This window comes from Salarias fasciatus, chromosome 7, assembly GCF_902148845.1.
Source record: "Salarias fasciatus chromosome 7, fSalaFa1.1, whole genome shotgun sequence".
NCBI classification, from domain to species: domain Eukaryota; kingdom Metazoa; phylum Chordata; class Actinopteri; order Blenniiformes; family Blenniidae; genus Salarias; species Salarias fasciatus.
The window spans coordinates 18754125-18781762 of NC_043751.1; the positions used below are offsets into that span (position 1 = coordinate 18754125).

General features: G+C 42.2%; 1 protein-coding gene across 1 annotated transcript; it reads right to left on the reverse strand.

The window, feature by feature from the left end:
* Positions 1–164: 164 nt before the first annotated feature.
* LOC115391774 (RNA polymerase II elongation factor ELL) lies at positions 165–26485 on the reverse strand. The gene is made up of 12 exons (XM_030096121.1): positions 26282–26485; positions 22511–22558; positions 13039–13166; positions 12284–12438; positions 9554–9795; positions 8287–8411; positions 6776–6890; positions 5932–6388; positions 5265–5328; positions 4216–4387; positions 4073–4117; positions 165–3599 (listed from the first exon to the last, which is right to left on the reverse strand). Exons 1-12 carry the CDS (start codon positions 26417–26419, stop codon positions 3489–3491), a joined length of 1800 nt encoding a protein of 599 aa, XP_029951981.1. The 5' UTR covers positions 26420–26485; the 3' UTR covers positions 165–3488.
* Between the last annotated feature and the right edge of the window lie 1153 nt (positions 26486–27638).

Sequence of the window (27638 nt, forward strand, 5' to 3'; positions counted from 1 at the left end):
AAGCTTCATTTTTGGTTGAAGTGTCTGCTGGCGAAAGTTAGTGAATGAGTGGAGAAAAGGAGTAACGCTGCCCTCTTGGGGAAATACGACACCTTGCTGAATTGAAAAGAGCTTTAATTTTCAATTTTCACTGAGACAACAATACACATCTTTTTTTTTTTAAATGTTTTTGTTTTTTTGAAAGCTTTTCTGTAAAGGATGACATGATAAAGCATCCACCATCAAAAATTGCAAAAATATACTCGATTTCCCTTTCACCATAGTCTGGATTTTTGCTGTGAAACGAAGGAACAAAACTCTGCAACAACGAATCCCATAAAATAACATACGAAGCAATAAATAATTTTTGTTCTCTTAGGTAGCTCAAATGCAGTGATTTAGAGCAGACATGGTCTCGGTTCACATTTCCATTGATGCATTGTTTTCCAGTACCGTTCAACCAATTGAGCACATTATGCACTTTGAAAATAAAATAGTTGGGCAGCTACAATCAAACACATCCAGGCTATTATTTTGAACACGCAAGTCACGTCCTGTGAGGGGGGGGAAAAAAAAAAAAAAAAAAAAAAAGCTTTAGCATTTGTGTTGCTTGAATTGGAAATGTTTTCTTGAATTATTTGGTGCCAACGTTAATTTCTGCGTTTCACAAGGCATCTGACAGAAACGTTGTCAAAAGAAAAAAGAAAAATGGACAAAGCACTTGGAAAAGTGGCATCAGTGTCATACTACACGTGTAAATACTGCTGGCACAAGTTATTTTCCAGAATACCAATAATAGTTTCCTGCAGAGTCGATCTGCTTTCTGAATGAGAAGGCACATCCAGTAGTTGGCTCCTCCAACAATTAAAAAAAAAAAAGACAGCTCTTTAAAAGTCCTATCTATTCATAAAGGGTTTGATTCAGAAAAAAAAATAAGTGAAATGTTTTCATCGCACCGTAGTCAGACTGATATTTTCTCCAAAAAAATGCCTCCAATGATATTTGATCACATTATGATAAAATTTAAAAGGACTCCTGTCATGGTCAATGGGAAGCACTTGACTTTAAAGATCTTCATCTCTGAATGATATTTTTGTTGTGATGAAAACGCTTCAGTACTTCTATGTATAAATTGATGATGACTTGTATTTATATCAGGTCAGTGCTCTTGCTTTTAATGTAGCCAGAGCAAAAAAGCTGCTTGTTTCCAGTTGAAAATAATAATAATAATAATACAAATCAGACAGATGTTTGCAGTCAGGTTGATCCAGTCATGTCGGGGATGCAAACAGGAGACGAGAGCATTATGAGAATAAGAAGTCTGGTCCTGTGATAAATATGACTGAGACACTGGACATGTGCCAGGGTGAAACAATGATTGCTAGTCTTGAATCCTTCAAACATAACAAAGCCAAAAAAAAAAGATTGTAGAAGAGCTGCTAAATATGTGACAATAAATGCATTTAAATGAGGAGCAAAGCACATTGATTTGTGTAGATTTCTGCAGAGATTCTACTAATAGTGGTGGACAGGATGTTTATCCCTCTGCAGGAATGACGGCTGATGACAAAAAAACAAAAAGCAAAACTGAAAAAAACAAAAAGAACCAACAACAACACGGATAAGACAACTGCTGCACGACAACTATCCAGTAACTGAGCTTTTCTTCAAACTAAAGACATTTACAGAAATAATCAGAGTGTATCAAAGTGTGCAAGAACAGCCAAGAAGCTTCCAGAACTGGGAGTACCAAAGTTATGGAAATGTCTGACATACAGTACACATCAAGGCAAAGGTGAGCTCGGTTCTCTCGTCTTCAGCCATTTTTAAGATGAAAACACAGAGAAGTTTGAAATCTGATGGCTGAACTGCACTACGGGCCACGGTGAATGAATGTTAACGCGTTAACACGGTTCTGGTACAAATAGTTTAATGTTTATAGTGAATTAAGAAACTAACAGGAGCCTCGAAAGAGGATCTTCTCCTTGGTTCAACAGAGAAACCCTGGATATCTGGAAATCTCCAAACTTTCTCATGTCATCTGTTTAGTTTCAGTGAATTAGGACGTGTCAGAAAAGAGAAACTGTCCTGCAAATCTTGATCCAAAATATGTTTCTGCCATGTTTTTTTTTTTCAGTGTCGCTGCTCAGTGAGATAGCAGAGAGACCGCGTTAACATTGGAACTAAGAATTACACGGTTCAATATGTCAAAGGCATCTCTATCACATTCAGTAGAACATGAACAATGTACCACGCACTAATTGTTTTTCAATCAAATCCCACATTTAAAAAAAAAAACAAAATCATCCTACAAACGTAACATTAGAGGGAATTTAAAAAAATAAATAAAGCGATTTTCCAGGATCAAACATCCCGGGAGCTTGTTGTGTAAAGAGTGAGGAACTGAACTTGTAAAACAGCATGTGAGGAGCAGAAACCTGTAACTTAAGAGATGTGAGTTGGTCATGTGATTATTTGTGTGTGTGTGTGTGTGTGTGTGTCATTACATAATCGAAAGGCAGTTCATGGTAGTGTAGGCTACATGTGGGTGAAAGTGACCGTGTGTACAAGCACTATCCTGACAGCGGAGTTACAGTACAGACGACAGTCATTCTGTGGCATTCAGACGCTTTGTGGAAATGAAAGAGGACGTAAGAATGAGGGGAAGAAAAACCCTTATGAGACGGCACAGAAATAAAGTCCTAACTAATCATTCTGATTTGAAATAATAATTAAAAAATAAAACTGAATGTGTCTCGTGTATCAGGAGGTCTACAGGTGCATCTCGCATTAATAATTATATATGTATATAATTAATTAATTTTTGGAGATGCACCTGTAAACCATAAATCAGAGTGGTTCAGAAATACAGGTATTTTTAATGGATTAACACTAAATTGAGTCTGAAAACCCTGAATTAAATAATCCATACTCTCTGAAGACAGGAAAGTTGCCCCTGGCATTTACATTATTAATTTCAAGATGATTTTTCTTTTTTGAGTTATTTTTATCACTGAATGTCAATATTCAACTTTCCATTAGCAAACAGCAAAAACAAAAAAAAAAATCTTCTGTAATTAAATAGACTTTAGTAGTGTTAGTTTACCCCTAAGTTTGATTGTACCATCACTTTAATACTTCTTTTTTTTCTTTTTGTTTTTAGTTCTGAGGAGAAAAGGGGCATAATAAAATAGAATTAGGCAGGAAGGATCACATCTGTTGGCGTTCACTGTGTCGTCTGACCATTTTACAGCAGAACAGAATCCAGCCAGCGCAGCGATAATCACAGCTGAAAACCTTTAAAGGGTAACATTTGATCACGAGTCGGTGGTCTCAGCCCACTTTTGAAAAAAGAACCTTGCTCCTCGTATTCATTAACACTCTGAGGAGTAAAGTGAATAGTGTCTTCCGCAACGCCCGGGACCCAGCTGGGCAGTCTTTCGGGTCCCGATATGAGTCTTTTGGTCCAAGTCGCCTCGCACAACCCGCCGAGCAGCGGGAGCCGTTCACTAGGAGAGTTCCTGCGCTCTGTCGTAATCCGCGATCAGGCCTTTGATATGCGACAGTTTCTTGTGAAGGTACTCGCATCGCTTCTTCTCTTCCCGGTACCCAGGGAACTTCTGTGGAGGGAGAAAGAAAAAGAGGCTCCAGTGAGTTCTTCAGTGAGGCGTTCCAGATGGGTTTGTGGGGCCATTTCATTTATTTCTTCCATGATCTTCCTTCAGTGCGTCTTCGGTTCTGCATTATCAAACTTAACGGTGCTGGAGCCGAACCCAGCCCACTCTGGAATCATTCACAAGGCAAACACGGAGACAGACAATCACACACACACACACACACACACACACACACACACACACACACACACACACACACACACATGCATGCTTTTTGCCTGTGCATGCAAACTCCACTCATACACTCCTGCAAGCTTGGACTCAAAGCACAGATTTTACTATAGCTTTACTGTTTCTACTATAAACTTTTTTGTTTCTCTGTCAAATCGTTTTGGCGACTTGGTAAACCCAGTAAAAATAGTTTCCTGAAGTACTGATTTTCACATGAAATGGGGTCAGACTGGAGAAGTCCTTACTTTCTTATATTTGCGATACTTCTGTAGTATTTGGTCCTCCATGAGCTGGAATGAAAACAGAGAATTAAAAAAAGAAAAGCCGTTAGCGTGTGCTGTTTTCTGGAAGCGGAGCCGCTCCGGCAGACTCTCAGTCCAGACAGTACCTTGTACTCTTGTGTTCCCGGGGAGAGAGTGTTGATCTTTGAGCCCAACTGAACAAACATCTCCGTAATGGCCCCGATCCGGTCATGAAGAGCTCGGTATTCGTCATACTCGGCACAGAAGTCCTCATTATATTTTTGCCGCTGCTCCAGTGCTGTGATGGTGCAGTATTTTCTAAATGAAAACAAGAGAAAAAAAAAAAAAGATTTTTAGCCATTCATTGAATGATTGACTGTGTTTGGTGATTTTCACAGTCCTTCCTGTTTTGTCCAGCTAAGCAATAAATCACAGTGAAAGAAAATCACAGCAGGCATGATGAGACAGTTGTTGCTTTTGGAGGATTTCGACATGGAAATATATGGCAATGAGTGAGACCTGCTTTTTTAAAAGAAACTACTACAGTACTGCAAAACTGTAGAGAAATCCTGAGAGATATTTATTATATTTACAGATATTTTGAAGCTTTAAGCTTTAGATGTGGTATGAAGGAAAAAAGGTCCTTTATTGTTGTGTTTATTTATTCTCAGGGGGAAAAAAAATCATCAAATAAAAGCGGTATTGAACGTAAGTATTGAAAAAACAGTTAAAATATTGTCACATAAATGGAAATCTCACTCTCAAAGCCTTCTAACAGGTTTCCTATATAGTTAGTGGATCGGCTGTCACCCAGTGTGCCCACTAGATGGCGCTGCACATTGGTGAAATGAATATCCTGACACGTCAGTGGCTTCACAGCATGATGTGTTGAGCAGATGTAAAAATGCAACACATAAGATCATTTGTTTTCCAAGCAATTCTCCCTGAAACTGTGCTGCAGCTTATTTTGACACGTCTATAACTTCCTTCTATTTACACGAATGTTCTGAAGCTGAACCGAAACCCATCGAGACACGCTGGTTTCTTTTTCCTAACATCTAGAATGTAAACACCCCGGTGACTGACAAGATCAACAGTGAGCTGAATGACACGAGCCGTGGATGCGGTGTGGATGCCTTCGCCGCGAAGATCACAACAAATGACAGCTTAGGACATTTAGACGATTTAATCTTACATCAGATAGTCGGGTAATTCCTCTGCCGCGGTTCGATTAACAGGTGTTTTCTCTCCCTCGTGGCCTGCAGACGGGAAAAGCACACACGGGTTGGAAAAATATTAAAGCGATCTCCCAATGCAAATGCGACAATGCGCCAATCATATCAAGGCTGATGGAATGATTTATCAGAGCCTCTGATAAGAGGTTCTGATCCAAGGCGAGCGGTGACGCCAGCAGCGTCGAGGAGGAGGCAGAGCGTCCTGCTGACTCGCTGGACCGTAGGTCACCCAGCTGTTGCAGAGTCAATCATAAACAGACTGCAGAGCGGCAGTGTCCCGACTGCCGTCTCACATTAAACTAGATGGACGACTCTTCACCGACTGGCACAGACAACTGGAGCAAAACCATTACTTCACTTTTTTTTCCGCAAAAAGCAACTGAATCAGGCCAACTGGACTCGGTTATTATGTCTCGGAAAGGAACTTAAATCTCCTAAGACCAGAGCCAGTTTACCTGTTTCAACTGCTTTAAGATTTATCTCACCGAATTGAAAAATACTACATTTCAATCACTTTTCGTGCCTCACAAAATTAACATTAAACTGACCGAAGACGGCACAGCAGAAGAGAGAAAGTGAGACATGACCTTGGAGAGATGACGGCTTTAGTGTTTTATTGCTGTTTACCTTTGAGATTTTCCTGATTCTGCTTCAGGTCCGGACTCGTCTCTATCCAGTCCGGTTTTAAGCGCTCCCGTTCCTTGTCTTTGTGTTTCTTGGACTTTTTCTTCTTGTGCTGGCCGTTGGCGAGCTGCTGGTCAGTGCGAGTGGGCGTGCTGTTGTGGGTGGGCTTGGGGCTGGGCGCAGTGAGAGCCGGCTCCGTTCTGTCCGGTTTCCGGACGTTGGTCGAGCCGTTGAGCTTGTGCGGCGAGCACAGGCCGTTCGGGCTCCCCTGAAGATGGCTGTTGGTTTTGTTGAACTCCATCCTAATCTGTTCGCCAGAGGTTCCATGGCTGGAGGAGTTACGAGGCTCGTTGGTGTGACAGTCTGTGCGAGAGGGCGACTGCTGAGGCAGGCCCTGGTCTAATAACCTCTGTTTTTTAGGGGTCTGAGTGTTGGATGGGTCCAAAGCCAGCGGGCGTTTCTGGAGGGGAAGAAGGAGCTTAGTAAATATACATTTTATAGAAACTGCCAAAAGTTTCGCAACTGGCCTTATCAAAACACTTAAACATGGGTAACGTCTTATCAGGCTCTGTCCATTGTGACACTGAATGATTTCATAAGACCAGTGATCCGATGATAACCAGTTCTTGCTAAGAAGTTGAATGACACATGGTTGTTTCAAGCTAGAAGACATTTTCTGCTTTCTTCAAGTCCAACTACCTGTTTTATTTGGGTCAGAGCTATATTTAGTGTGAAGCTTAAGGAAGTTCTATGGAACAGCAAAAGAGGAAATACTGTTCCTGCTCCGAGTCTTTTTTAAAAAGACCAGGTTGGGGGAAAATACAATTCTTTCAAGGTGAATAATTACCACTGAGAGGTTCTTGGCAGGACTGAGTCGTGAAGGAGAGTCCCCAGGTGCTTTGTGGAATGACTGGTTGGACTGGGGACTCTTCAGCTGGCTACTGTGGAGTGGCTGAAGTTTCCTGAGGAAAGATCAAGAACACAGTTCGTTCGGTCGGCCGGTAAAATATGAAGGTGACCTGCCCACGGAGCTGCACTGGAAACGACGGTATGTAGGCCATGAAACTTGCATTGCCAGCCTCATGAGGGTGTGGAAGAGAGTTTACCTTTTACCGTGATGCAGATTCTAGAGAATCTTGCGGTGACCTTTGTACAGAAGTAACAGTTACTGGCATTAGAAAACCGCCCATCCTTTGTCGTCTTGTTTACATTATCTTTCTTTTTTTTTGTTAAGAATTCCTTGGTTTTTTTGTTTTGTTTTTTTGTTTTGTTTTGTGCCTGTGACCACACAAACTGCAAGAGACAACCACAAACTCTGAACACAGTCCAATGGTAAGAACAATAGCAGCAGATTTAACCTCTGTGAGGCCAAACCCTTTTTCTGGTAATCTGCTTCCTACAGTTCCTTCCTCAAACAGATGCCTCCACTGAAAGTCACTCTCCCCAGCGGCTTCAAACAGCCCTCTTAATCATACAGCCGGTGTGCACGGCATCCAGAACCATTAAGCATTAACGTCATACAGTAGATGACAGCATAAAGAGAGCACTCGAGAAAAACACCAAACACATGAGCGAACCAGAGGGAAGAAAGCCGGAGGTCCCAATATTTACTGCCCGCCGTAGCTTTATCACACTTGGCAAACAGTTGCGAGAACTACAATTGCGAGGCTTTTACACTTAGCAGGGGTGGCGAACGCGGGGGGTTGTGCAATCAGCCAACGGGACTTGCATATTTTCCAAAACGCTTGTGAAGCACATGGCCAGCGTGTTTACTGGCAGGCAGAGGAAACGTCTGCGGAGAGGAAGCTCGCCCTGAAAAGGCTCGGCCGCGCAGCTCCGAGCCTGCCATGCTAATGCCACTTGGCAACACGATGCGGGGAATATTTCCCCCCGCTTTGATGTGTCCATTAGCAGATTCATCAGTGCAAAGGAGCAGTCATTTAGAGGTTCCCCTTTCTCAGTGATCACAGCGGACTTCTACATTAATTCGTTGGACTTTCTGTATCGATGCCAGCACTGTCACAGAGCATTCATCTCTTAGGTTTTTTTTTTTTTTCAGTTATCTGCCTGCAGAGGGATGTAAAAGTCTAAGATAACAGTTTAGGAACCAATAAGCTATATTTAAAAAACCAGGTTTCACCACTAGGTGCATCATACACAATTACAAAACCAGTGAGGTTCACCTAAACATTGTTTTACTGTTTAAATGAAAAATCTGAACTTTTTTCATCTTTTTTAAGATGTACCATTATCTCAAGAAGTCACAAAACAGTGTGCGTAACACAAACAGAAAATAATATTCTATTGTCTCTGAATGTATCTCGGGATTGTGCACGCTGCGGGTAACTTCATCCTCACCTGATTAACAACCTGTGGATGAGCTGCTTCTCCTCCTCCAGATATCCAGGCCAGTCTCTGTGGACGAGTCTGTAGAGCTCGTCCTTCAGAGAGTAGCTGTGGTCTTTAGGATTCAGCTTCCCAACCTGAGAAACAGAAACATGTGATTGTTAGTCAACCTGTAGACAATAATGACCAACAATAACCTGCCACTTCCCGCTCTGAACCAACCACTTTCATTTCTGAGAGTCGCCGCTTCCCGGCTGGAGTCGCCCCGCCTCCCGCCTGTCAAAACACAATCTTCCCGTCCAACGATAATTAAAGCGCAGCCCTAATTACAGCGAGCGGCAGCGGCACAGCCTCCACTCGATGATTGCAGTGGGACACTAGAACATCGCGAACACAGGAAGCACGCCTGAAATACAACTGAACCCACACCACCTGTTTTGGATGGTCTTGAGCTACACGGAGTGAGGATGGCGTTTGTGGTGCAACACGTGAAAAGCAGCACAGTGGTGATTTATGTTAATATTTCATCGATCATTCAAAGTGTTTGTTATCACAGTTTGAAGTGTTCAACAGCAAATTAACAAAGTAATAATAAAAAAGAAACACTATATAAGGAAATGTTAAAGTAACATTAAGAAACGCACAATGATTAGTAATATTAGTTGAAAGAGATACTGTATATTTATAGATAAAGGAATAATAAGAGAAATAAAAGAAATTGTCTAAAATGCATTACCTAACATGTTTATGCCTTTCATTTTTGATAATCACATTGAGTTAAGTAAAATAAATTTTGAAGCGTACAAACGGATAAATAAGTAAATATCAACAAAGGCATCGAAAAATGATAAGGCAGTACTTAAAAAACAAATCTAAACTAAACTGAATGAAATGAACTAAAATGTTCATTTGGAACTATAAAATAGCTAATTAAATATCATAAAATAAAACACCCACGCATGATAAATACTTTTATATGCCTGAAGATATATATATATATATATATATATATATATATATATATATATATATATATATATATATATATATATATATATATATATATATATTAATCATGAATACAAATCAATGAATGGAATTTTAGCTGACAGGGTAACAACATAATTACACAGTAGATAAAATCAAATAAAATTAACAAAAGTCATCAAGAAGAATGTGTATAAACACGCAACTCAATTTGGATTCACCACATTTAGCGCTTGCCCTTTTCTCAGTAACATCGATCACTGTGTGTTGCGTTGCAGCGCAGATACCTCACCTCGTCCAGCACTGAGGTCAGATCAGCCTTGTCCTTCGGAGTGGCCCGCTCCCTCTCCAACCACAGCAGCAGCTCGGGTTTCCTGTAGGGCTTTAAGGCCAGGAGATGAATGATTCGATCCCTCAGGGGTCGGTGTGCCACAGGGCTGGGAATCAGGCTCCTCTTGTTGCTCGGGGAGTGCTTGTTGCTGCTATCTGAGCCTGATACCAGACCCTGCTTCCTCTGGACCTTCACACACTTGCCTAAGATCAACACAAAAGCGACAGACATTCAACTTTTGGAAGACGAAGCAAAAGCTGTCATTACTCCAAAAACAAACCTGAAGGAAAGCAGTGAGATTATAATTGATCAGACCGACATGATTCACACACACTGACTTTATCTGCTAACAATCCAGTCAACATATTATCCCCTAATCCTGTCCTCAGGCCAAATATACCAATCACTTTCTAATTTGAAAAAGGCAGGCCTGTGCACGAGAGACGGCACGTTATCTTCATTGTATAACTCCACAATAATGAAATCAGCTTCATGAAAATTCACAAGATGCAGCTTGTACAGTATCACAAGCCCAGACTGAAAATTCAGTTCACATGCAAAAAAAAAAAAAAAAAAAACCTGTGCTCGCACGCTTCTCTCCACGAGCACGCAGAGGCGGAAGAAAACAGTGAAAAGGCTAGATAGTAGGGTTAACCCGCTGCTGAGTAAACAGAAGAGCATGGAAACTAAAGCAACTAGCACAAAGAGGCCCTTTCTTCCTGTTGCAGGACTAATTCAGTTGGACCCGGGCAGCCAGTGCTTATAGATATCTGCAGACTGTAATCTCATTACAACTGTAAGCCATACTTTGGAGGTTGCTATAGGTCAAAAACTAGCAGTGCTCTCACAAGGGCATCATGCTGACCATATGTACCGGCACAATAATAACGTCAGGAGTGTGTGCGCTGCATGGAACACCCTTTAAGATTTTCAAGATCTGCAGAGTTTCCTTTGCAAGCTGAAAAGGTTCGCAGCTTGCAGGAGCTTGTTTCAACATCCAGCTCGAAGGCACGCATGAAGAATTTAGGTAAACATCCTTTTAACGCACTGAAACAACCTGCAGTGCAACATTTCCAACAAGCTGCAACTGGAGCCATTATTTCCCAGTAATAAATTAAAGCCGCTTGTTAAAAGTCGTAAGACTATCAGGGAAGCTTTTGTGATTTTTCCCGGTTTCAGGCATGTTTATGAGCAATGACAGACATTAAAACGAGCACCGGCTCATGACTGTATAGAAATATGAAATGACTTTACTGATTTTTTATTTTTTTTTTGATGATTTAAATAAAAACTGTTAACTTCCCAGAACCAGGCTTTTCCAGGTGTGCTCAAAATTTCTTTCGCCTGCTTGTCTGTTCCTTCTTTCCGCTGAATGCAACCAAACATTAAATCATACATTATTATCTGAATTTCGGACGTTTTTCTACAGCAACCTGCAATTGGGACTTGGTGCGTGGACTTTTTTTTTTTGTGATGAGTGTAACATTACTGTACCATAAAAAGACAGCCAGTCACCACAAAACGACTGAGTGCTCTCCACTGCATGCGGCGCATACTGTGATCCATAGCCCATTTATTTTCTCCCTCCAGACGAAGGCGGGAGCGGTTAGTTAAAAGACGTGTTTATGTAAAATAGGGTATCCGGTGAGTGCATGTTTCTCACCGAGATGTCATGTCTGTTTGAACGTCTATTTGCTAAAAACATGAGTAAAAGGAGTAAAAGCCTCACAGAGACTATTTCTTCATGAAAAGGTGACGCATTGTAGAAAGAGCTGACTCCTCCGGTGCGTTTCCTAAACATTATGTCCTTGCATTTGTCCGCACAGCATGTTTCCATTCCACAAATATCTAATGAACAGGCTTTTAAGCTTATTAATACCATGAGCAGAAATCAGGGGAGAGAACAAAAGAGGCCATGACCTCTTCAATGTGGAAAATCCGATGATTGTTCTTCAAAACATGTAATTTTAACCCTAATGATAATATAAACAAATGTAACAAAGTTTAATGGGATTTCCAGCCTTGATGAAGGCCTCAAATAGCTCAATAATAGAGATAAAGTGCAGCCAGTTTGATTTGCAAAGAGGTGTCAACCACGGCTCGGGCAAACAAGAGACACAGAGAAAACATGTAATTGTAAAAAGAAGATCCGTCCCCGTTGGAACAGGTTACATTGCTTTCCTTTTTTCTTTTTTCTAATTTGAAGAGGTCTGTGTGTCACATGCATGACTGTACTTGTGCACCGGCAGCAAAATATGTTTGCAAAATGTGATTATATAACTTCCATATAAAGGGAAGAGGGGAAAAAAAACAAACTTTAACAAAATATACAAATGACATATTGGCAAAATCTTTATGTACATAATAAAAATATAATGTTCAATGATCCTTAATTGATCTTTAGGAATAATATATCCATTAGAAGTTTATGTTGTTGTAATTACAGCTTATAAAACACGGTGAACACGTGTGTTTAATGCCAGGAGGCAGCTGACACAATCTGCTGCAAATAAAAGTAAATTGCTTGAAAAAAGAGGCATTGCTCTCACATGAGTAGCTGCCACACAGTCCTTTGATAAATTCTTGTAACTCCAGCACTCCTTGGTGCTCGTGTGCTCGACGGCTGTTACACGAACTGAGACGGTGAATATAGATACAGCTGTTGGGGGAAGGAGAAAAAAAAAAGCTTACTTGGCCCCGGCTTTATCTCGATTGCCGAGCGGCTCCAGATGTCCTTCTCCACCTGAGACATGCGCGCCCGGGTCGTCTGGTACGAGTCGTCTGTGGCACATACTGTGATCTTGTCCTGAATGCTGCCCTGGCCCTCCAGGTGATCCCTGCCCTCCCTGCACGAAGGAGGAAAGGGATAAGAGAAGTGTGGTCACACTCAATTACACTCCCCATGTGCCAGAAATAGCATTTTTCATGGAAACTTTTGCACATGTGGTGATTGATACATTTGTGTTGCTTGGCAAAAGTAGAGTGCGTGACCTCTTTCTTTTTTTTCCCCCAGCACTCAAAAATGGCATTTGACCTTGCTGTCATCCATTAGGTCGTGTCGCCTGACATGAGCAGCCGGTTTGGTGACTGCGGCGTGCAAATTGCACACCCAAGAAAAATGCAAAAAAATATAAAGACTAACATGCTTCAGTGCAATGAAAGCTACTCTAAAGCGACCTTTTAACCCCAACTTTGACCCGGCACAGCCACATCTTTGAAACTCTATTCTTAATTATGACTGGTCACACCTCGAGATCAGTCACGGCCTCGCAGCCTTTTAGCGTTTTTTGGTAGCTGAACACAGCCTGACAGTGGCGCTGACTGTTGTTGTCGTATTGAAAAGGCAGGGCACTGTTTGGCCGGGCCCCGCGGTCTCCGTCTGACACCAAATTTACTACAAATTCCATTTGTGGCTGCCTGTGGAAAGAGTTATGTGTGCTACTTACCCTGAGACATACTGGTGAATGCAGTCAAAGCTGGACTGAGGCTTGTCTTTGCTGTCGCTGGACAGGTAAAACGAGAAGACTCTGAATCCGTCTGGAGAGTCGGGAGATGGTGCAGGGATCTTTATGTACTGTTAAAGAGAATAAAAACACCTTAATAATACAGAAAGCACTGAGAAATCAAAACAGAGGCATCTTTCGGAGGGGTATAATAAACAACTTTTACATAAGCGCGGTTCTGTTAATGTTTAACTTTGAATAGTTGTACAGTGTTCCTTGACATGCTGTTGTTTTTGTGCTCGCATTGCTAATTTCAGTGTCCTCTTATGCAACAAACATGCCTTATCTCTCCTGCTGTAGTCTGAACTTGCCTGAGAACATTTCGCAGTAGAAACCACTGCAGAAAAAGCAACGTATTTCATTTGACTTCTAAATGCATCTTCTATTTTTATTTTTCAGCCAATACATCTAACTTTGAGAAGAAAACAACTCCTGTTTGGGCCATTCCAGGGTGACAACCTGAAGCTAATCTCAGAAGAAGTGTTTCTAAAAGGCAAATAACAAAACAGAAATAGGACGATCGATGTTTTTATTTTTTTTTTACCTCAGCTGATAACTTTTTTTTTTCTGTCACAGTCCACGGCTCCCTACCAACAAACAAGCCACTAGGGTGAAGTCTGTCTCTGTTAGAAACCTGTTATATAAAATGACCTGAAAACCCACTTCGATGAAAAGGATAATACAACACAGAAAGTCATTAACCAACAGGTAATATCTCCTTTAATACATGCAGGGAAGTGGCTCCCTCATATGTTGCCTGCAGCTGTGTTTCAACCTGGAATCGGACAGTTAAGGACTTCTGTTGATAGAGTGTCCTAGATTTGGATTGAGCCAGTTATCGCCCATCTTTTACAAACATGGATATGTGTTTACCGACGAGTATTATTTATCCTGCGATGGCAGCAGGAGCAAAGTTTTTTTTTTTTTTTTTTTTCCGGCCCTTTCCCACCGTATTTGCAGAACACGCTGTGCCGCCTCCGGCCGAAGCACGCAGCCACTTTTAACTGCAGGTCTCAAGGAAAACAAACGTCAGTCGGATGAACTTGAAGCTGCTTCGTTCGTCAGCAGTCGCAAGTGATTGATTGCGAGTTGACCGGCTGAGAGCTCAGTGCTCCTGGCAGATGTGGCAGGCAGGACTATAGCTGTCACAAATGCCCAGTCATGCAGCAAAGCCATAAGCAGTTTTTTTTTTTTTTTTCTGCAGCACAGAGCCAATGGACAGCCCCTCTCCTCGACACCCCTCCTCCTATAAAAACCCAACGAATGCCATTCACCCTGCCCCCCATCCGCCTCCAGCCTCCCTTCATGTGCACAAGTCCACCCATGTCAACGCAAAACGCAAAGCAGCTCGCCCGAGACGCACAGCTGACCATTAATTTTGACCTATTTGTGTCCGACTGTGAACGCGGAGCGGCGCAGAGTCGCGCGCGTACGCCTGCCGTAGGTTTCACGCTAATTACCAACGATCAGCCAAAAAAAGCATCAAAGAGAGCGGGAGCGAGCCGCTACTTTGAAAGAGTGAAGTATCTTCCAGAAACAATATTAGACGTCACCATAATGAGGTTATTGACGCAGTGACATGCATGGGAACTGCATTCAAATGTGTATTTAAAACCAGAGAGCTGCTAAACAAAAGCATGGCGACGGGACGACAGTGCACCATCGCACATTTAGCATTGCAATGGTGCCACCAACGTCCCCTCTTTCAGCCGATGGCAGCAGTGCGAGCCCCCTCCAGCCACGCAATAGCTCTGCCTGTCAGCTCCATCCATGCCGCCGTGCACACTTCACATTCTAATTCTAATCAATGTCACTCAGGTCAGACTGTTCAGAGGTCGCCCCCGTTTTATTCACAGCTTCCTTCTCAAGCTTCAAAACCATATGTCATTTAACCCATGAGTTCCCAGTGGCTGACTCCGCAGGGAGAGGCCTCTGTGTCCAACCTGAGGATCACAAACGCACCAAACGGTACATGCTTCACGATGAATCTAAACCATTAATCTGATTGCCATTAATGATTTACCCCAGCGAAAAAAAAAATATTAATGGCTTTTTATAAGTTTTTAATACTTGAAATCTCTTTGGTCTCTTTGGTACATTTTTTTTTTTTAGAAAGTCAAGACTCCCAAATTTAAAAAGACAAGACTTTCCAATTTTACATCCTGTTTTTAGCTTATTTTTTTTTTATTCAACATTTGCTAAGATCTCGGTTGTTATCACAGCTTCATGATCATGTTCCCTGATCAGTTGATGTGTTCTTGCATAACAAGTTAACCCGACTCAGTAACTACACCCTGATATGAACAATCACAGCATTTGAACAATAATTTCACTCATTGAAACACAATAACTGCAACAGCCGATATTTCCTCGTCGCACCACTCGGCCTGATGAAATCTACATCCACCTGTGATGAATTTATCAATGACTCCACTTGTGCCAACAGGTTTGGTTCCCTGAAGCGATTGTCTGTCAAGTCGTAGGTGTAGATTTACACAGAAACGCTGAGTCTTACATATCTCCATGTGGAAGCTGTGTGTGCGTGGATGTGTGTGTGTGCTTTTCCTCTTCGATATTTATTTTAAGAGGAAGAAGAATGACACTCTCGCAGATAACATGCAGGGATTGAGTTGGTGAGCTGGATGTCCACAGAGAGACAATTATGGGCCAGACTGGAATCAGCACATACCACTCCTCTGTCTCTGAATGAGCAAAGACCGAAGGCAGACAAACAATCCTCAACGAAAAGCGAGTCCCAAACAGCAGCGAACACACAATATTTTATTTCTAACCCAAAGAACTTGAGATGTAGCCCATAACTTGGAGCTAATACTGAATAGCTGAGAGAAAACGCTCCAGTACTCCCAGGTTGAAGGGCTGGTGAGTCATGTACACACATGTCAGGGACAGAAGCTCTGGTTACATGACTAACTGCATGCATTTCTATAAGTGCAGTGACAGCAAAGCGGTCTTTAGAGGATTTCTGAGCTGCTGAATGTCATGCTCACATTCAAATAGTATTTATTTCCACATGAATGCTTTGAGTGTGTGGCACGGAGACGAGTGGAGGCTGTTTAACTGAATAACTGCTCAGGTCTTAGCTTTATAAGGCAGGTATGACTTTACATCCGTCGTAGATAAGTGCTGTATTCATCTTACAGTGTCATGGGGCTGGAACCCATTCCAGCTGGCACTGGGAAAAGGCAGTTCTCATTATAACCAGTCCAACACACACAGTCAATAACCCACATGAGCACAGGGAGAACATGCAAACCCCAGAGCCTGGAGTCAAACTATACCACACCACAAGTAGAATGGACTACAAGCATAACAATAATTTTTTTTAACATCTCTCTGTCTTCAGTGAAGAAGCATTTAATTTTCTGACTAATTAGTCACAGAAAAGCTGAACTGAGTATTACGATGATCACGCCGTCCTATTAACATGTGTCGGTTATTAAAAACGGAGCAGCTTAAGCTGAGCAGCGCGTGCAGCAAAGCTTCTCGTTATCATGTCCCGGGTGACGTGTCGCTGTCGGACAGGAGCAGTTGGACTAACCGAACAGGCATCAGAAAGGCCGTCCTCAGCGGCCTGTCAGTGCAGCAGCACCGCCACCCCCCCATGGAGCGCAGTGGCTAATACAATAACTGCCTCTGTGGATGCGGCCCGGCCACATCTGCTACGCCGGGCACTGTGTTTGGAGATGTCAAATACTTTCAAGCTGTTTTAAGGTGTGAACTGGACTGGAACAGAAAATCTTGGCAGGGGGCTGAGCAGTTGAACAAGGACAAAGGGCACCGGCACTGATGTCCTCGTAAAACTTCATCCACAACTCCTCGAGCATGATTACACTTCTCATCTTTGATGAGGTTAAACAGAGTTCCTAACCCTACCGTTTGATGATAAAAGACGGGGAAGAAAGGTTTGTTAATGAGATCTGCTTTTTCCCAGTACTGTGCTCTGTGCAAGCCAAACATCTGTGGGGAAAGATGAGAGGATAGTTTTTCTCTCTGTGTCTTTTCTCCCTTTGCTCTGCAGACGAAAGTGAGAAGGCAGGGTTCCCAGTTCTGGTATTTGGCATGGCGGTACCGAGATGGAAGCAGGTGCCTGAATATGTGATTTACTCTGAAGTCTTTGCCTCCTGCCCCTGTCTGTACTGACACTAGTTACCATTGTCTTCCCTTCTGAGCCTACTCAGCCATAGCTGCTCTGTGAGCTGCCCGTCTTTTGTTCTAGCTTCTTCCCCCACAAAGCTGAGTGCAATGGCCTGTCGGCCCGCCTGGATTATTCATGAACAGCAGGGACGTGTGGCTGTGCGTTGTTGGGTGGTAAAGGGAGGGATTGGGGGTTTTGGAGATGGGGATAGATGGGGGTGGCAGTGACTCCCAGTAGATCCAGTGCATGAAGGATGGCCCTAAATAGTCTCCCTTTAGGAATGTGCAACTCAGTCAAGAAGAGGGGGATGGAGTCTGCGTAGAGGAAGTGTATGTGGTCATATGATTCCCTTTTCATTCAGGCTGACAGGCCAGCGCAAAGTTATCACAGAGCGCATTTCACCAAATAGGAATAAAACACTCAAGTATCAACCGTATTTCAGTGAAGCAAGTGTGTTGACCGTGAGAATCAAACACACAAAGATGAGATTAATTATTGCCATTCTTTGTTCTCACGCTCTGTGCCGCATGACATACAACACCACTGTGACACACTGGTACAAAACAGAATGATTCAGACCTCTTACAGTGTAAGCCATGCCTCCAGTGAGCCCGGGTGGATGTGGCGGTGATGCTTGAGGATCTATTCATTGAGGGGGGTTGGTAGATACAGGAAAAGCAAAAAGAAGGGGGTGGGGACTGACAGGAGTTAGTGTGGGGATATGGGGATGGGCAACTGTCGAGCAACCTCCCAAGGCCTGCCTGTTATGCCAAGCAGAATCAGTCTATTCTTCCTCGAGGCTGGGGCTAATCCGTCAACATCAACAAACACACTCTGCCTCTGCATCCCTGAAACCCCCATTTCTTTTTTCACAGGTGATTTCTTCTCCATACACTCAGTCACCACACTTAAAAGCCTCCAATTACATTACAAGTAAGAGGAAAGGTGTTTTTTTTCATCCAGTCATTGCAACAGTGATTTAAATCAATTTGCAAATGTATTCCCATGTTAGCCTTACCTTTGCATATGAAGGGAAAAGTGTTTGTGAATCAGGAAATCCCCTATTACTCAGTGGTTATTAGGCCTCAGATGCACTAACACCAGTAATATGTTTCCCCTGCTGAATCCTCACCATTACACTGGAGCAATCCCATAAACCACTTGGAGCTCTGCACTATACTCTCATTACTGGACTGTTTCTCACCACATGGGTAGCCGGTCTTTAATCCTCTAACAATTCACAGATTGTGCATTGGAAAGTATGTCCAAACCTTATTAACTTGCAGGGAAACTTGAACAAAGAGGGCAAAATCCAAAGCAGTCACCAAGTTCTGCCAAACTATGCAACATACAGGTACAAGGAAAGACAGCACTGCTAGTTTTAGACATATATACAGTATATATGACTTAACATTTGTTGTTGTTTGAGTAAAATGACAAGTAAATTCCATTTTCAAATCTTCAAACTTTCAAAACAGTTCCAGGTTACCATGTTACATATAGTATGATTGCAATGCACCATTTTATTGTTCAGATGTTGATAACATAGATTTTTATGCCGAGTCAAAGGAAGCATTCATAACCTGAATAAATTGTCCCATAATCTGTTATCTCTCCTTTCGGCACACCTTTTTACAGGTACACTACCTTTTTCCTGTTGCTTATTTCTCCTAACCCTAACACCAGAACTGTTTATAAACTATAAGAAATTCAAAAACCTCCAGAAATTAATAAATTAAGTTTTGCATCTATAAGTAAGTCATTAAATTAGTTCCACAGTTACCGCTGAAACCGGAACTTCAACAGGACTAGCTGTTAGGTAGAACTGCCAGATATTGGAGCAGATAATGGAGCAAACTGTCGAAGCACTCACCCATTTGCACATTTTTTTGACAATTTTAGAGCCATGAAATCTGAACAGTCAGGACTCAGTATCAACATATCCATGTTCCATAAATTCATCTAATTATTAATCTGCGAGTTTTTTCCTCACAGCTATTTTCTGTTTCCCGAGGCGACAATTAACATCTTTATCTTGCATGGTTTGGGAATAAATTGGAATGTAAATAAACAACATGAATCCTTGAGCGAACGTCTTTCACTGTTACTTTATTTCCCTACATGGTGCCATCCTGAGAGTCACCACCTGCCCAGTCTGTATGACTGATGTCTTTTACAGCTCTCCTTTGACCATAATAATAATAAAAAAAAGGATTCAAACAGAGAATCAGTTACACTTTTGTCCTTCACCTTGAAACTAAATGATAAAAGGTTCTCTTTAACTGCTGGATTTCCTGAGACTTGTTCCTAAAATACACAGTAAGATCTGAAATCCTCATGCCAACCGCCTCTGCGTAAACAGTGTGGGCCTCAGATGAGCCGAGAACACAGGAACTTTTGCCTCGCTTAACACATCTGGATGAATAGAGCGGCGTGTGCCCTTTCAGAAACACGTGGGACAACTCTCCCTCTCGCCGCTGTGCCACTGGGAGAGGACGACTCTCAAACTGCATTCCTGTTATTGTTATTGTAATTAGCTTGCAGCTTTAAATAAAAAAAAAAAAAAAAAAGGAAGGAAAAAAAATAAAGTGTGCATGCACACATACACACACGGAGAGTGCACACGCTTATTTGTAGTGCGAAAGCAAGGCGGCGTGGTGGCGGGGGGTAGAGTCAGAGCAGCCATGTGTGAGATAGAGGCCCTGATGTCTCTCAAGGATTCAGCCAAGGCATGGGGTGAAATGGCACAATAATCAAGAGGGCAGGCGGGAGGGAGCCCAGGGGAAGCTCTGCCTTCACACACACTTGTCATGAGAATATCTTTAAAAGCACCTCTACATTCCCCTCATCCCAGCGCCGGTGCCTTAATGCGACAGCTGTGCACATAAAAACAAGACAGGGCCGTAAACAAAAACAATTACTCCGGCAACTGCAATCCAGCATTCATGAACTGAGGAGGGGAAAAGAGATGAAAGTGATGCCACACGTGACGCAGCACAACGCACTATTAAAAGCAATGTATATGTTCCCTTTCGCAATATTACGCTCATAAAACATTTATTCTCCTGTTACTGAGTCACCTGACGGAAGGCCAAAAGTCTGCAAGCAACTGACATTCAATACTCGCTGGCTTTTAGAGGAGTATGAAGGAAAATATGTCAACAAATGTGTCCAACTGCATTTATGCGAATTCAACAGCACAGATGTAACAAATAAAACCTGAAAACAAGGTTCCTTTCTAACTGAACGGATATAGATCATGCAGCAGGCGGGTGGCGTTGCCAGCTCCAAAGGAAAATAAGCACCGAGATGTGAAATTCCAGAGCATGGGAACAGAGACCGGCTCTGAATTATTCCATAATCCCTGTGATGATTTCAAAGTAATCCAGAATTTAATTTCTTTTCAACTTCAAGCCATAATGAAATGTGGAATAGATGTTCCCTGGCTTTACGTATTTCTTTACGGTTGCATCACAGCCTGAAGTTCTTTTTGAAAACTCCCCTCACTCTTCCAGATGCTTATTATTGATCACTTCACGTCCGGTTCACTCTCCATCAGTGTCACCCAGTTTTAGCTGTGCTCACCCTGCCTAAACCAGTAAAAGTAGGGGGTTAGCCTCTCATTGCATGATTTTAAGCTTGACAGACAATTTACAATGGTGCAGGCGAATGCCGCAGGGACAGACAAAAGCAACCGAAAACCTCAGTGTGCTATTTCTTGATAGAAGCCCTGGCCCCTGATACCGCTGAGCCCTGGAGTGATGCCAGGACAGTGATTTAAAGAATTCCTCTGGTTTTTGCGGCTCTGAAAGTGCCCCTTTACAGGAAGAGTGGCATGAGCCAGAAAGCACAAAGATCAGAAAGGCACGGTTATGGCCTCTGTGATCAAGCTCTACAGTTGGCAGCTGTCAGCGGACACATGACCTCTTGAACCTCGCACTGCTTTCTGGGACGCAACGAGCCCTCACAAGCACTTCTCCGGCAAATAAAGCCCAGTGGAATACCTGCCTCTGAGATGCTGGAGGCCTCCATCCCACAAAGGCAGATAGTGGATTTCCTCTGGGCTTCCTGCATGCCAGACTGCCATGTTCACCAGCATCCTCCCCCCACTAACGGCTTAATCTGGCCTCCCCCACCGCCACCAATGGTTGCAGCTACCTCATTAATGCCCAATCGTCCAGCTCGGGGAGTATTGTTGGAGGGGGAGGGAGCCCGTGCCTGAATTCCGCGAAGCAATTTGAATATGTAATGTGCCATCCCAGATATAATCACCAAATCCTATTCGGTGATTAAAGCACACTTAAATTGCGCCCACTTAACATTGCTTCACAGAAAGACTCCTATGAGCAGGTTAATCTGCAGCTCACTTTACAGATGTTTCATGACGTGTTTACATACATTATTTGTGTTTTGAACTCATTTTGATTATGTTACCGGGTGTGAAAAAAAAAAAAAAAAAATTCCACTGCTTGTGGATCATTCCTGCGTTCACATCTTTCATGTCTGCGCAGAAACAACAGGCGCTGAGACATGGGGGCTCCCTGGGGTTTGCCAACACCCCTACCTCCTCCCCCTCCCTGAACAAAGCCTCCCCAGTTGCGAGCCTGACCCAGTAACCTGGCTAGCAGCCTGGGGGTATGGCGTACCCTGTCTTAGGGGCTTCCAGGGCCCATGTGAGCACACAGGGCTCGCATTTGTGTACAGAGCAAAGTCACTTTCGTCAACGCAATCGGCTCTTGCGGGGATTAGAACAGCTCCTTTTAGACTGGGCCGATTGTGTGGTAAATGTGTAGTAGCCTAGCAGGCAGTGCTAGGGAGGGCGTAATGCTGGGCTGGCTAATCTGACTGGACACAGGCATCTTTCTTTACAGCCGCTTCACTGGAATGCCCCTCTTACTTCCCATGCCAAGTGTTTTGTTTTGTTTTGTTTTGAAGCTTGTGTACAACACTCAAGTTTACACATAGTGTAGGAAATATGACCCAACATAGCATGATTGACAGCTGCCACATTTCACCGGTATATTTTGAAAATCAAACAATTCAAAACAAAAGAATCCACCAACAATCACACTAAAATCACCCAAACATTTGAAAAGTTCCACGTCCCCCCTCTTAATGGATGCATGCGCATGATTGTCAAATGAGTCAAATAAGATGTTCAGAGGAATTGTCGTACTGTAAGTGTGCTTCACAGCAAATCAGAACTAATTAGAGTGTTCAGTGTCTGTGGCATTAGGGAGAGTATGCAAAACGTCTTACCCCCTGGCTCCCCTTGAAGCAAATCGCAGGCTGATTTGATAGTGATGCCTGAGGAAAGAGAGAGAGAGAGAGAGAGAGAGAGAGAGGAAAAACGTGGTCACTCATTCACAAATCATGTTCATCCTTAATCTAATGGACAGCTCATACATTATGAGTGAGAATGCATCGCCATTGTTCCTGATCCGCTCGGCGCATTTTTTTCTTCCCGGGATAAGAGATGAAATGAGGCTCAGTCAGTTTGACAGCCGGAACGTTGTCAACCATTCAATTTCCCAATAAAATTGGAAGGTTTGTGCTTGTAACTGAATAGAAGAGTGTGGAAACAGTGGACCTGCTCCGTTATAGGAAACTTTTCTCCTTTCACTCACTTTGCTGGTATTTGATTTAAATCCTCATGAGATGAATAAAGATAAGACAAACAAATCCTCGAGAAAGACAGAGCACCTTTTAATCGATTTGCCTTTACTAACGCGCTTTCATTATCCTGTTCAGCAGGATCATACTGTACCTGGCTGAAGCTCCTGAACTTTCTGTCACTCCCTCCCCCCGACTGATAAAAAAAACATGGAGATCATGGAAAAAGGGCTGCCTTTGAGGGACAGGATACATGGTTAATAAGATCCAGACTATCATCTGTGAAGTACAGCTGTGCCTGAGACTGACGGGACTTTTAATTTATTATTAATAGTTTGGGGAAATGTCTTCCCCATTGAGTAGTATTTAGATTTTCTCCATCGCTCATCAGTTTTTAATATTCAACGACATGATAAATATTGAAGGATATAATGTTTGTTGCATATTGCACGCATCTCCCATCAGGTAATATTCAGAAATTCCAACTGTATGGAGTTGAGTTTGGGCAACACAATACTCAGATTGACAAGTTGTGTAAGGCAGGTTCATCGATGCTGATTAATTATTTCTAAGACTGTAAAGTTCATTTGTTGCCCATAATAAGGATGCATTGCTTTTTGTTTGTAAATCTTAAATAAACAGTATCATTTACAACTTTTTAACCGCTGATATGATGGCTCATTAGTGACTGACGACCCACAAGTCAACATTTATAACAGCCTCAATAAATGAAAATGGAGGAACTAAAGCTTAGCAATTTACTGAGAAATTACCAAGAAAAGAGAAATCAAATCTGAACTTCAATCCTAAACTAGTTCGTATGAAAGGATACAAAGGTGAAGCTCTGAAAATGCTAAATTAATGGAAAGGTTCATTTGTGTCAGTGAAACTGCCATATCTCTCTGATTTATTGTACATAAATTGAAATATTTCAAAACTTTTTTTGGCTTGTTATAATAATAAAAGGCTGTAGCACTTCAAAATACTCAAATATTCGATAAGATGTGTTTTCGAATTGTATCAAGAGCAGAAGCAGCAGCCATTATAAAGTTACAGTTTGATTACCAGTCAGTGATTGTTGTCTTTTTTGAATGTTCATTTCATTACGCAGAAATGTGAATATTTACTAGGTTTCTAAGTTTCTGATGTTGACACTTTAGAGTGTATGAAACAGTGACTACAAAAGTATTATTAGAATGACCATTGATTAGGATATATCTGTATGTGTGCCACTAAACTGGCTGTACAATCGTGTTTATATAACAAAGCCTATCATAGGTTTCACAGAGCAGGAATAATCATGAATGCAGATATCTCTCCAAAAAATTACAATACAATGGAAAAGTTAAATTTTCTCAAAATGTCATCTTAACTGAGAAAGTCATTTATATTTTAGATTTTTATTCCTGAAAAACTGAAATATTTCAAGTTGTTTTTGTTTCATTTTTGATCATTGTAGCGTGCATGTCATGAAAATGTAAAAAACAAACAAAAAAAAACTGTATTTTAAAGAGTTGTTTTAGACAAATGACATTTTAAGGTTTTTTTTTAGAATTCTTTTTTGTTAGAAGTGAAATTTTAGAAATGTTTATGTTAAGAGTGTAGAAATAACTGACAAAATAATTACCTTGTAGATATATCACAATATTTTGCAATTCACTTCGTATGAATGCTAAAATACAAGCTATTGATTTGATTTATTTGTGGGTTCAGTTCAACTATTCAACTATTTTTCGTAGCAAAAGTGCCACTACTCACGGGATCTCATTTCATATTTCTAGCCATTTTAGATTTGATAAACAGACTGAAGGCAGCAGGTTTGACTTTGATTGTCCGGTTTTAGGATATTTCAGGAGTAATAAACAGACACCATATTGATTTTTATTAAAATCTGAAAATGCTTCAGACCTGGGCATCATACGGTCCGGTTGCCAAATGCGGCCATTTAGCTCTGCTTGACCGGCCCTCAGAGTGTGACTGCTGACTGAAATGGTCACATTTTCAGAAATTGTTACCTACAAACATTAGAGTTTCACAGTGGCAAAAAGACTGTTAATTAATCAAGAAAATATAGTTTTTATTTGCTTGTTTATGCTCGTCTCAGAGAAACTGCAGACCATAAAAATCTTGCTCAGAGAAAAACAAAACTGCTTTTCATCATCAAAAGGTCATTCTTGTTGAGAAAAACTTAAATGAACTCGTAAGCCTCAATCCTCAATAACTGTGATTTTTTTTTTTTATGTTATTTGCCCACCCCTGGTTTAGATGTTATGATTGTATAAATAACTGTCAAAACAACAAGCTTCTCTCTTTTTTAGAGGGCCTCCTGGATTGAGAAAGTTTCTGAGTGCTCGTGCAGGGGGGGGGGGGGGGGTTCTCTGGTGGTCTTGGATTTTGGAAAACTTTTCTGCAGCCAGCTCTGCTGCCTGCTGCGGCCTGGAGGAAGCTGTCAGACTGTGGGAGTGAGTTCGCTGGGCTGCACAGACCAATGAGCTCCGGAGAGGGGCGGGCTTCCAGGCGTGGAAAAGGCAAAAAAAAAAAAAAAAAAAAGGAGGAGGAAAAAAAAAAAAAAGAAAACAATACACCAGAGCCCAGCAACAACTTGCAAAGTCGTGCCACAGAACTGTGGACCACCACAGCTGACCCCCTCCCCTCCTCCTCCTCCTCCTCCCTCCTCCTCCTCCCCAGGGGGAAAGACGCGCACACGCACAATAAGTTGTTTTGACGGTTCAAGGTGGAAAAAAGAGGAGAGACTGGAGCAGAAGATCCCGTCCTGCAGTCATAACTGTGTTACTGTCTTATCAAGCTGAGCTCTGGGAAAGAAAAAAAAAACTCTAACAGACTGAATGATTTACCGAACCATAAAAAAACAATAAAGCTGTCGAATAATACAGGAGTCTAATAATTGCTCATTAATATATTCCTCACGCAGAAAACAAAACTGCTTTTATAATAATAAAGAAAATGAGAACATTTAATGGTCGGAAATCCACATAACTCATGTCAGAGGTTCGCATGTAAAGCAGAGATACGATGACAAACATATGTCGCATTGGCAACTTTAATAATAAAGCAAACATTCATTTCTTCCTGTCGGAAACAAAATCTCACTCTAGAATAATATCAGTCTGTACAATAAAGTCTCCTGAACTGTCTGTTATGAGCACAATAAATCAAGCTTCGCCTGTTTTCTACTGTAACAAGCCAACGTGAGACCAGCCACCATGTCCGCAGTCCGCGGAACTATTTCAACTTTACTCCCTTTATTTATTTATCTTTTCAAAAAAAATGGGAAACACAACATCTGTGATTTCCGACACAGTTCCCGGAGTTGGGAGGCGATTATGAGAAATAGACAATATAGAATGACGAGAAAGACACGCGAGCTCCAGAGTTGAAGGCGATGTTCGGTCTTACCTTCAGGTTCTGGTAGGCTTCCAGGGTCCTGATGGCGGTGTCAGTCAGTTTGACGTGGTAGAGGGTCTGCTTGGGGTTGTTTTTGTTGATTTTGCCACAGGAGAGACCATACCGATGCTCCTGTCTCAGCGCTGCCATTTCTACAACTGAAGGCTATTGGCGACATCCTGCCGGAGACGTCACAGCGGAGAGCACGAGGGGGCGGGGCCAGCGCGCGCACACAGCCATACAGGGACATAAACACACACACACACACACACACACACACACTCATCCGCACAGGCACGTACGTACACTCACACATGCAGGCGCACACGTACACTCACAAAAGTGTGAGAATGATGGAGTAAATACTCCAAACTACAAGTATTGGACTTTGCAGCTCTTCACTGCTCGTCTGCAGTCTGTGTTTATCTGCTCTTTGATCTATCCCGGCTCTGCTGTTCGCTCGCACTTGTTTTCCCCCAGCCGGATTTATGTATTCTGTGTATTTTCGTTGGCGCACGCAAACATGTCCAGGAGGCAGGAATACACACACACGTCAAGAATAGATAGCACATAATAACAACAACATTCGTGTCTGTTTACTTTTGTTCGAATATAGCCGTATAATATCGCCCCGGTTGACCTTAGCATATATTGGAAAATGTCTTGATGATGTTAAAAGATTTTAGCACAGGCCACACAGTAAAGCAGTACTTAGTGCTCTGGCTTCACAAGGTCACGGGTTCAGTCACTGTCTGTGTGGAGGCTGCATGTTCTCCCCGTGTCTGTGTCTTGGTTTCTTCCAGTGTCCACCCGCAGTCCAGAAAACCACATGTGAGGTTACTCGGTGACCCTAAACTGCCTCTGGGTGTGAATGTGAGTGTGTGTTGTTGCCTGTCTCACTGTGTTTGTCCTGTGATGGACTGGCGACCTGTCCAGTGTGTGTGTGTGTGTGTGTGTGTGTGTGTGTGTGTGTGTGTGTGTGTGTGTGTGTGTGTGTGTGTGTGTGTGTGTGTGTGTGTGTGTATGTGTACCCTGCCCTCACAAGCACTCAGCTGGGATTGGCTCCAGTGATTCATGACCCTGAACAGAATATGGGAGATGGATGGATTCCATAGCATATTGTTTTTCAGATCTTTCATTGGGAACACCAAAACCAATTTCCTTCTGGATCAAAACACACATTTATATAGAATTTGAATCACTGCTCAGTAATTGAAATGATGAAAAAAATACTTTTGTGCAATGCCATAACAGAACAGTTATGACAGTTTCAGACTGCATGTAGAGACATTTACATATGTTTTCACTACATATACTGTATATACCACAACCGCTAACAGTAATATCTTTCAACATGAAAACAGTTTTG